This window comes from Aotus nancymaae, unplaced genomic scaffold, assembly GCF_030222135.1.
Source record: "Aotus nancymaae isolate 86718 unplaced genomic scaffold, 86718_ANA_hifiasm-v0.15.2.pri h1tg000008l, whole genome shotgun sequence".
In the NCBI taxonomy this organism is placed as follows: domain Eukaryota; kingdom Metazoa; phylum Chordata; class Mammalia; order Primates; family Aotidae; genus Aotus; species Aotus nancymaae.
In genome coordinates, this window is record NW_026988419.1 from 34,192,942 (window position 1) to 34,205,208 (window position 12,267).

General features: G+C 36.6%; 1 protein-coding gene across 3 annotated transcripts in view; it reads left to right on the forward strand.

Annotated features, from left to right (window-relative positions):
* The window catches only part of SATB2 (SATB homeobox 2), a 191,832-nt gene that overhangs the window by 25,638 nt on the left and 153,927 nt on the right, over window positions 1–12,267 (forward strand). For all 3 annotated transcript variants that reach the window (XM_021670695.2, XM_021670694.2, XM_021670696.2), the window contains one exon: window positions 970–1,146. In XM_021670695.2, coding sequence (XP_021526370.2) covers window positions 975–1,146 — 172 coding nt within the window. In that variant the 5' untranslated portion in view covers window positions 970–974. The remainder of the gene's footprint in view (window positions 1–969; window positions 1,147–12,267) is intronic.

Consider the following 12,267-nt stretch of genomic DNA (forward strand, 5'->3'; position numbering starts at 1 on the left):
TATTACTTGTATGTTGGTAAAACTTTGATCTTCTTCTGCCTTGGTTATGTTTAGATTTAAGTGCCTGTATGACTTTTTTAAAAATAAAAAACAGTTTTAAAAAATCCTTGGTGAATTAAACATTTTTTAGCTTTTCACACTTTGATACAAAGCAGAGAAATATTTCAGTGACAACAGATTTCAACAGATTTTCAACTAGACTAATTTGCTTTATTCTTTAGGGTAGTTTACTTCTTTTCTCTGAAAACACAAGAAAAGATCCTCCCTTTCCAGTAGTAACTGATGTTAATGTAGAAAATAATTTTACATAGGCACACTTTTATATTTGGATGTATATTTTGATATAAATTAAATGTAAGTTAAGACGTTTATGATCATGTTATTTTTAGGCTAGTTGATAACCTATTTACTAGGATTTAAAAAAAACAACATATAAGAGGGACTTATTTTAAATTTCTATTGACTCTCTTATATTCACATAACAGCTTAGGCCCTAAAATCAAACATACCTTTTTAGTAAGAAGGAGCTAGGAGCTTTAAAGTATATTACTTTTACATTTAAAAGTAACATATTTATTACAACTGGAAGCTTTGAAATGTATTTCTAGACAAGAGCAGATCTGATCTGAAAATACTAGTGCTGACTAACAGTTAATGATGAAACTATAGACATTAAAGAATCGAGTATCTGTAAGGTCACCTTCATCTCACCTATGTACCAGGACACCTCTGGTTGGTGAAAATGACTGGAATCTAAGGGCTTCTGCTGCTGCCCCGGGCAATTCTGTAATAATAGGGGAAAAAAACCACAGCTTTCCATTAGGCCTATATGACTAAGAGGCTTGTTTAATCTAAACCACTGTCGATCACAGATGAGTGACTTTTATAACTGTCGCTTCCCTTCTCATCGTGGTGATTGAGATTTGCTTTGTAATGTTTGTGTTTTGCTCTTGAATTTTGTCCCTTCAGGTTTGATGATTCCTGTCTTTTGTGTCGTGGAGCAGTTGGACGGCTCTCTTGAATATGACAACAGAGAAGAACACGCTGAGTTTGTCCTGGTGCGGAAAGATGTGCTTTTTAGCCAGCTGGTGGAGACTGCGCTCCTGGCCCTGGGGTATTCTCATAGCTCTGCCGCTCAGGCCCAAGGTATTAATGCCTCTACCCTCTCCTCCCAAGTCTCTTGTGTGTCATTATTTGAGGAAGAATATGTTTTCTGAAATAGTTCTCCAAACAAAGGTTGAAGGAGAATTTTCAGATTTAGCATTACCTAGTGAGCAGCAGAATATTTTTTGTTGAAGCTCTTGTTTCTTGTTTTCTTGTTGTTTTTTTGGTAAGCATTTGACCAGCACTTCTAGAGCCTCAAAATCAACTTGTATTTCAAAGTGATCATAGCTTTTTTGCATTCATAACACTGTTATTTTCTCTAACTTAGGGCCAGTCCTGAGATATATAACTCCTGACTTATCCAAACTTATAATACATGATGTATAAAGCATTCAGTTTTCGAAATTTACTTATTGCTTTGGGCCTGTGGCTTCTGCACGTTTTAAATTTTTTTTTTAATTGAACAGAAAAAAAATGGATGGCTCTTGCCCTTTTGTATCTTTGAAAACTGTTTTGTAGTTTTGATGTGGTCCATTCAATTAAAAAATATTGCAGTGTCTTTATGATCAATCCTTTCACTTTTTAATTAAATATTAAAATTGCATCATTATTTCAGTGCATATTATACAATACTAGGGAGCCCACTGTGAGCTTCTGTTGTTTCATTTTGAAGTATAGCCCATTGTTCTTTCATGCCAAAGAATTGACAAAACAAATAACAACAAAAATTACCCCCAAACCATGAGTAATGGAAAAAAAAATTGATCTAATGGAATTTATTGTTCTTGATTTTCAGCTGAAATGATTGAATTGTATTCTTTATGATTATGGTTATAACTAAAGGGGAGAAATTCATAACTTACAGATCTTAGTTGATATATTAATGTCCTATATTCCTATCTTTAGTTAACTTTTTTGAATATGCCAAGGATTTTCGCTGTTTTTTAAAATGGGTTTCTCTTCATATCATTCCTAAGAACTATCAGTCAGAGCCTCAATTGTACCAATAAGGATACTATGAGAGGTTAAATATTGATATGAAGTCACAAATGTGCTGACCAAGGGATTTAAATTCCCAAGGTATTGAATTTGATTCTGTAAGGAGATTATTGCTTTTTAAGAAATATTTTAAGTATTTAAGTTATACTTTAGTTCTATCAAGAAAGCAGCCTAATAGAAATTAGGAGTGTTTTCTCAGAGCAGGTAGTACCCTATGAGTTATTGTGAATCCCAGCACAGTCTGAATCCAAGCGCTGGCCAGGCTGGGCACAGTGGTGTAGCTGAATTATAGAGTCCAGTGCTCTCAAAGCAGCCCGATAAAGGATGATTCATTTCCTCTTTCCAACGACTTTCCTTCTTGTGTGAGGGATATTCACGATTTGATCCTGAGCAAATTGCATACTGGGCACTATTGCTTTTATGTCATGCTATGTACCTAAATGAAAGAAAAGAATCTCCCTTCCCTTCCCCCCACAAACTTTTCATGCCACTTTAGGGATATTTTTCTCTGAATGTAAAGGTCATTGTATCCCACTGCTTGCACCCTGGTGTGCCAGCTTCCTGTTTGACAGGGCCATCCATCTCAGTTAGCACATTTGTTCAGTGCGTAGCGAGCTCACATGTGGAACACAGAGCACTAAGTGGCCAAGATTTGATTCTTGGCACTTGCTAAGGGAAGGGGCTCTCAGGAAATTTGCACTAGGGAGCCACACTATTCCTTTCAGGGATTTGGACTGAGAATTCTACTTACCAAGGTGAGATATACGAGCAATAAATGTCATCTACAGTGGAGGATTATTAAATGGGACAAGTCAAAAGTGATATTTGCTTCCTTAAGGTTTTTGAATATTAAGGCTAAAATGCTATTATACTTTTTATAAGTTGAATCAATATTCTTAAAGTGCCCTAGAGTACAGATATACTTTATTTTGTAGGAAAGCATAGGTTTTATCACTTGGTCTTGTACTGTAATCTCACAAAGAAAAAAAAATCACAGTTTGTTTTAAATTAGGCTTTCGATCTCTGTTTTGGGGAAATGGAAAAACTTACAATTGTTTACTTTGAAATGAATGTATTAGATCATTGTCTTCATTCAGATCATTAAAAGTATGCTGTTTGCTACATGTGTGTTATAGACCAAATAGTATGCATGATTAGACAGGTAATTCACGTGCTGGACAAACAGCAGCATGCGAGAAGGATAGCAAAGAGGTAGAACAAAATATGACTTGATGACTGAAGGCATGAGGTTTTATGGGGGTAGTTTTCTGTTCCTTTTTGTTTGGCTTTGTTGTTTGTTTCATGTTTATATAATTCCTCCAAGATGGGGGAGTCATTGAGGGGACATCCTAGCAAATCCATTTCCAGCAGAGAAACTGCAGTGTTCTTCAATCTCTTTTTCTTATGCTGGAAAAGTTGGGCAGAACTAAACTGCAAGGATAGTGGGTTGCTTTAGTCATTTTGAAAATCTAGGCTCTTGAAACATGATTTTTCATTTTGATGTGACCAGAAAAGAGTTTCAGTAATTGAATTGGAAGAGTATTTCAGATTGCCTATAAAGGAGGAAATACATTAGCAATGTCATTATTTGGAATAGTCCTCAAGTCCCAATGACAAGGCAGCGGGTCCATGCTCTTGTGAACACAGGTAGTCAATTTCTTTTTCTAAGAGGGTATTCCCTCCAGGTGAGTTGAATAATTTTTAATAAGAAAGAATATTTGCTTCTGAAGAATGATAGGAATTCTACTAAAATGGAGTTTAGGGATTTCTTTCCCTGTGTTAAAAGTAACCTTTATTTGAAGGCTGGATATTAGAACCCAAGAGAGAATAACGTGAAAGATATTGTCATACACCATGGGAACTGTCTTTCTAGCTGACCCATACCCTCCATTTCCCAACATACATACTGTTAACTCTGATTCTCAAGGATATGAAATGCAGGATTCATCAGACTTGCTGTTTTGCATATGTAGAAAGCCGAAAGCTGGCAGGCCCTTTGCTTATACCAGAATAGGTAGACTAAGGTCTAATAAATGGCAAGCACACTTTACACTGTATGTATGATGGGCTGTGAGTCCATGTCTCTGTATTAAAAGTCTTTTGAAAGAGGCATGTTAATTCAGGGTACTGCTGCTTCTCTGGGAACTGCCTCACTCCCAACTTAAAACTCATCACTCCCTTTACTATTCTTTCTTCTTTCCTTTTCATCCTTTCAGTTCTTCCCCATAAGGCTTTTGGCAGTGGCCATGGAGCTCCCCACACTGTCCAGAGCCCACTGGTTGAGTAGCTAGTCATACTTGCCAATGTAAATGGTGGGCTTTGGAAGGCAGCCGTGATGGCAAGGTTGTGCCTCACTGTGTTTGTTTGAGTTAATTTGTAAGCGGGTGTTTTATCTCTCCCCTGCTTTCTGTTAATTTTAAAATAAATTTTAAAATGGACTGTTGATCAGGCAATTAAATTAATTAATTAATTAATTAATTAATTTTTGAGATGGAGTCTTGCTCTGTTGCCCAGGTTGGAGTGCAGTGGCGCAATTTTGGTTCACTGCAACCTCCGCCTCGAGGGTTCAAGCAATTCTCCTGCCTCAGCCTTCCAAGTAGCTGAGATTACAGGTGCCTGCCACCATGTCTGGCTAATATTTGTATTTTTAGTAAAGACAGAGTTTCACCATATTGGCCAGGCTGGTCTCGAACTCCTGATCTCAGGTGATCCGCCCACCTCAGCCTCCCAAAGTGCTGGGATTACAGACGTGAGCCACCATGCCAGGCTGACAATTTTATTTTAAAACAAAAGTGTTTAGCAAATAAAAAAGCAAAAATCCTTTCTCAGTGGATTTTTTTAAGGCCAAAATTATGGGTTCAAGAAGGGGCATATTAATTGTCACTATTTCTTATTTACATTGGATTAATTACATTCATGCAGTCATTTTAAATGTTTCGAAAACACAGAAAAAAATGTATTTAATAGCCGGGCGCAGTGGCTCATGCCTATAATCCCAACACTTTGGGAGGCCGAGGCGGGTGGATCACAAGGTCAAGGGATCGAGACCATCTTGGCCAACATGGTGAAACCCCCTCTCTATTAAAAAATACAAAAATTACCTAGCTGTGGTGGCGTGCACCTGTAGTCCCAGATACTCAGGAGGCTGAGGCAGGAGAATTGCTTGAACCCAGGAGGCGGAGATTGCAGTGAGCCGAGATTGTGCCACTGTACTCCAGCCTGGAGCCTGGCGACAGAGCAAGACTCCATCTCAAAAAATATATATATATTTAATAAATGTTATGTGAATCAAGCAGGGTGCCAAGCATATTCTCAATGGTATAAAATTCCACATACATGCATAGAACAAAGACAAAGGCAGTGTATTAAAATAATCAACAGAGTAGTTGATGGGATTATGTGGGATTTTCTTCTTTTTCTAATCAGAAGAAAAATGTAAATATGAAATTTTACTTCCTCCATGAATTCTTTAAATGGGAAGATAATTATGTTTATCTTATTCCCCAATTTTGATAAGCCGTTCACTTTATCCCTAATTTATCCATAAATGTGAAAATTTATACGTGATACAGATACATTTCTGTTTTTTCAGTGGAAGATTAAAAAAAGAATCAATAAATCATTAATGAGCCCTTGTGATATATACACCATACACCAAGGGATTTATTAAGTTGGTTTTTTTTTTTTTGAAACAGGGTCTTGATGTGTATCTCAGTCTGCAGTGCAATGGCACAATCATGGTTTATTGCAGCCTTGAACTTTTGGGCTCAAGCAATCCTCCTGCCTCAGCCTCCTGAGTAGCTGGAAGCCACCATGGCCACCCTAATTTTTACTTTATATTTTGTAGAGACGAAGTATCCTTATGTTGCCTCAGGTGATGATTCTCCTGCTTCAGCCTCCCAAAGTGTTAGGATTAAAGGTGTGAGCCACTATGCCCAGGCAATTCTTAGAGCTTTAAAATACTGCAAGGTAACAATTGAGCAATTACTATATGTTGGGCACTATTCTAAGAGATTTTTATGTACTAATTCCTTTAATTCTCATAACAGACATTTGAAGCAAGTTATCATACATTTCCCATTTCACAGAAGAGAAAACTGAGGCAAAGAAAGGTGGGGGGAATAACTTTCCCTGGGGCACAGGCTGGTGGGTGGAAGAGCTGGAATCTGAAGTCCATTGATTTGCCTCTAGAGTCAAGGTCCTTAACCACAGAGCTGTCCTGTGATCAGTTTGATTGCCAGCACTTGCTCTTTACTTTTGGACACAAGCCCTGAAAGGTAGGACTTTTTAGATTAGGTGGTTACTAAATACATATATATACTGATTATATATATTTGATAATGATGTTTATAGATTTCATTTCCATGATGAAATATATCATTTTTCTAAAAGTAAAATGTATACTTTTTCAAAGTAAAAGAGACAGACTTCATTACAATTTAAAAGCAAACAAAAAGCCAAACCTTACAGAATTGTCATGTACTGAAGCCAACTTCTAAAACTAAATACCTGTAGAGGGCCTATAGTAGGTTGAGCATTTCAAATATATGATTCTTGCTTATACGACCAAAATGAGTCCTGATATAAAAGTAGAAAATATTTCTAATCTAGTAGTTTCTTATGAAACTTACAGATGTTTTGTCAGTGTTGATCTGAACCTCATCTGCTTGAAGGCATTGTATGTAGAAAGAAGAATTTCCATGTATGAACTGGAAACAATGACAATAAAAAAAAGATTTAAAACCAAAATGCCAAGGATATTTTTATAAAAAATGAATGCTTTTATTATTATCACTTTATTCATTTATTTATTATATATTTTTCAATGTACTATCTCTTTACAGTGTACTATGGGAAGATCTTTACATAGAAGCTACTTCTAAGGCAAATTTTATTGTTAGAAATGGATACTCTTCAGTTTAAATTGTTCAGTGCTTGAAATGCTCTGCTTTTAAATTAATTCTCTAAAATCATTTTTTATGGAAGCATACAACATATACAAATTCAAGAGACTTATGTATTAAATATTCATGAACTCCTCATCTAGGATCAACAATTAGAAATTCATGGCCAATCCTGTCTCATCTCTGTCCCTACCCACTTCTCACCCCCTCCCCCACTGGTTATTTCAAAGTATATCCTAGACTTTATATTTTGTGCATAAATATTTTAATAAATATCTCTAAAAGATAAAGACTCTCTTAGAAAGCATAAACAACAATACTGTCGTAACTCCTAAAGAAAGGTAATTCTTTAATTTCACTTTCAGTAAATATTCAAATTTTCTTAATCATTGTATAATTTTTTTAAGTGTTGGCTTATTCAAATTAGGAGCCATACCAATCTATAAGTTGCACTTGGTTGATTTGTTTCTTAAATTTCTTTTGACACTATAGGTTATCTATTCTCTTACACTTAAAAACATTCTTTTCTGAAACTTAGGTTTGCTGCTTTAATTCAGTTATTTTTGTTTGCTAAACTTAATGAAAATCCTAGTCCTATAAATTCCTTCAAATACTATGATTTCAAAAAAACAGTTAGTGGCTGCACATGATAACTCATTCCTGTAATCTCAGCACTTTGGGAGGCTGAGGCGAGCAGATCACTTGAGGCTAGGGGTTTGAGACCAGCCTGGTCAACATGGCGAAACCCCGTCTCGGCTAAAAATACAAAAATTATCTGGGCATGGTGGTGGGTGCCTGTAATCAATCCCAGAGGCTGGAGAATCACTTGAACCCAGGTGGCAGAGGTTGCAGTGAGCTGAGGTTGAGATTGTGCCACTGCACTCTATCCTGGGCAACAGAGTGAGACAGAGTTTCACTCTAGATAGATAGATAGATAGATAGATAGATAATAAGCGCAGTCATAATCTTGGTAAGAAATTCAGAAATTTGCGCTTTTTTTTTGAGAGAGAATGGTTAAAAATATATATACATGTTGGCCGGGTGCGGTGGCTCACGCCTGTAATCCCAGCACTTTGGGAGGCCGAGGCGGGTGGATCACGAGGTCAAGAGATCGAGACCATCCCGGTCAACAAGGTGAAACCCTGTCTCTACTAAAAAATGCAAAAATTAGCTGGGCGTGGTGGCGTTTGCCTGTAGTCCCAGCTACTCGGAAGGCTGAGGCAGGAGAATTGCTTGAACCCAGGAGGCAGAGGTTGCAGTGAGCCGAGATCGCGCCATTGCACTCCAGCCTGGGTAACAAGAGCGAAACTCCGTCTCAAAAAAAAAAAAAATATATATATATACATATATATATATATATATGTATATATATATGTTGTCTGGAGCCAAAAGTTTTTTCATGTTCTGAAAGTTTGACATTTTTCCTATTGAAAATGTTTAAAATGGGCTGGATGAGGTGGCTCATGCCTGTAACCCCAGCACTTTGGGAGGCCGAAGTGGTTGATCACCTGAGGTCAGGAGTTCGAGACCAGCCTGGCCAACATGAAGAAACCCCATCTATACTAAAAATAAGAAATTAGCTGGGCATGGTGGCATATACCTGTAATCCCAGCTACCTGGGAGGCTGAGGCAGGAGAATCACTTGAGCCTGGGAGGAGGAGGTTGCAGTAAGCTGAGATCGTGCCACTGCACTGCAGTCTGGATGACAGAGCGAGACTGTGTCTCAAAAAAAAAAAAAAAGAAAGAAAATGTTTAAAATGATTTTATTTTGTCTTGCTTTCTCTATTTCTTCCTTTTACTCTCTCTCTTTTCCCTACTTTTCCTTCTTTAATTAAGCACTAAATGTTTGCGACACTTTCAGCAGCTTTTTCTTTATAAGGACAATGTTGAAAAAAAGATACATATTTAGAAATTTTAGACCTTGGAGCAAACTTTTAACAGACAAGCTGCTTTTAAAAACATTCTGTGGCTCCCTAAAGAGAGCTGAAAATGCTACGCAAATTGCTGTTAACCATGTCTCAGCCTTCATTAGAGCTTGATCGGCCACAATGTAAAACACTGATTTGGGGGACACAATTCTTCAACAGACCCCCTGCTCTCTCCTCCTCTGCTACATAAAATCAAATATTCATACATATGTATGTGTGCACATATGCATGTTCATATGCACACAGTGAAACCTGAAACACTAATCAAATGCCAACGTTAAAATAATGTTCACCTTATTTCCTCATCCCAATACATAGTTAAGATTGAATATCTCATATAATATTTATGATTCTGTATTCCTTATATTTGTTTATGTTGGCATAAATATGTATTTAACATATATAGATATATAATTATGGCTCACATGAAGGTCAGCAGATGGAAATATTGTTTATATGTAAATTTGTAGAGGGTGAAGACCCTATCTAACTTGATTTTCGGGATGCCTAGCAGTTCACTATGTAGTGCTTGATGAAAGCTGTTTAGGGCAAGGAATGAATGCGTGATCTCACTTATCTCTGACCTTGCAATTTCTACTTGAATGCTCATTTAAGAAAATCCTGTCAGCGGAAATAATTCATTTAAAAAATCTAGCTCATTATTTCCTACACGATGAGGAAAGTATTTATCAGTGTTTTCAGTTGTTGTCTGTTTTGTTTGGCTTAATAGGCCGTGGTAGCAATTAACTTTGGTATATTTTTTAAACTGCCTAACGTCCTTCTTCTCCAGAGCTTAGGCATTAATGCCCATTATTTGGAGCAGACTGGTCATCTGAGGTGGTCATGTAAAATGATCCGGGTTAAACAGACTGACCCATAGATATAAACAACCTTCATTTAATAATGAAGGTATGTCCCATTAAAATATATAGCTTCTAGAAGTTTCAAGTGTAAAACCTAGAGCCTAAAATTGGTGATACTTTGATGTGATATATATCACATTTAATTTTTTATTGTTTCCCTTTAAAGCATAACTATCTTTTACTAATTTATAGATTTTTAAATGCAAAATAGAGTTGTTTGCTGAATACCTAGGTCTGTTTGTGCTTTATGAAGTTGCAGTACAGATTTCATTAAAGGAACTCATTTGGTAGAAAAGCACATTCATTAAAGCACTTAAATTGTTCAATAGTGCTGTTAACTCTTTGGGTACATCCTTTACATTTAAAGTTCTCCATTGATGTAACTCTTAGTTTTGATGCTATACCATTATATTCCTACTCTAAGTAAAGTCTATTTTGGCATTCATAGTGGACAGTAAGAAAGTCTTGGCCATAGAGCATTTTGTAATATTAAAATGCTTTTTAAGAAATTCCTTGCCTCCTATTTTGTCTTTGTTTCCTTTGGGAAAGATTTCTCATCATCTGAATCTTGTAATTTCAATTAATTCTTTACAAAATTGTGACATTTCAGAATTGTAGGTCTTTCAGTTTATATTTTAGTGTACATTTTACATTTTAATACTTTGTCCAAACTTTTCTGGATACAGTGTTATGGTATTTTCACATTAGTATGGAATCCTAGTTCCATAACAATTCATTTGTTTCTGTAGTATCAGTAAGTGCTCAATTTATTTATTACTTAGTTCAAATAGCTTGGCTCATAAGTGGGACCCAGAGCTGTTAGGGACTTCCTCTGTGTGCAGTGTGACAGAAGAGCTCCATGGTGGTTTTGAGAGGCAGGGGTGAAAAGTGAGCGTTCTGCTGTCTGTTTGGTCACACGTGGGCACCTGGGTTTGGTTTCCCAGGTGCCAGATAGATTTTGCATGACCGTAATGAGCATTTAAAACCCAGCCCTCTGAAATGCACGTTTCTTTTGATGGCAGCTTTGAGAGCTCTAAAGGGTCTTAAGGCTCTAGAGCATGTGCCCCTTGCGTGCTCAAAAGCAGTAACTGGCAAAATTATTTATGTATCAATGAGAGAAAACACAAAGGTTCTTCCTCTATCCGTCTGCCTCTTTTTGGTTTGAAGAAATATCACTCAGGACAGAGCAGCAAATCTGTGCTGCTATTTTACAAGCTCGTTACTCAGGTTGGAAAAGATTGCTGTAGGCTATTTGCAAATCAGACAGCACCGAGATCCCCCTCAGCTTCCAGCTTTCTCTCTGCTGAGAGATGCTTCCAAGGTACTCTGTCAGTTTTATATATCAGAGAATAGGATGCTGAAAAGCTCCTAGAACATTTAAGACCTCTGCCCTCAATGATTTAGCTGCTCAGGTCTAATAATCTCCCAGGTAAAAGCTTGCCATTATGGGAGCTGAACTAAGAGGACAGCCTATTCTTGATTGAAAGCCCTCATCAGCCTGGTTACCAACTTCAAACGGTGGTTATTCTTGAGAATCTATGCTCTAGAACTGTGGTAATAAACAATTCTAAATGTCTTGTTTTATTACTATGAATACAGTGATTCCTCAAGGGGGTGAAGAGACTTCTTTTAAAGGGGGCATATGTTAGATAATCTGCAATGAAAATGTATCAGAACTGCATGGAGAAATCTGTTCACGGAAGATTTTTCCATGCAATTCTTATATATTCTTTGAAGATCTTAAAATTAAGTTCTTAAGTCTTTTGAGCACTATTGGAAGATAGGTGGTTGAGTTCTTCTACTCTGATTTTGTGGAAAGGAAAACTACTAAGAAACTTTGAAAGAGCACACCTGGAGGCTCTGGTTCTCCAGCATCGTATCATGTTATTCATTTCACGAATATTTTTTGAGTATCTGTTACGTGTCAGACGTTATTCGAGGTGTTGAGACACAGCAAAGAACCAAATAAATAATGTCTCTGCCCTCAAGATACTTACATTCTTGTATGTAGGGGAGATAGAAAATAAGTAATATGTAATAAAATGTTAGGTAGGACCTGACATTATATTATGCTTATTTTGACCCTGTTCTCTCCATCTTATCTAGAACTAGGGTTTAGCAAACTTAGACTTCTGGAAAGCAGCTACTTAACCAGAACAAAATGACAGGTTTTGAATATGTTTTGAAGATTAAAACTAAAATGATACTTAAAAGGTTAAGTTTCAGTTATCTGAATTATCTGAAAAATTTACTTACATGGACTAGCTCACTTTTGGAATAGGATAAATATAACATTGTTATAATTAGTTTATATTAAGTCATGGTTTTGCTTTTGTGAGGGAAACTGAAGCTTTTACATAATAGACGTATTATGGATATAATAAAATCTGTTAACATTTATTGAATGCTTCTTACATACCAGGCATTGTCCTGGGGCTTAACATTTACTAACTCATTCAACCTCATTAT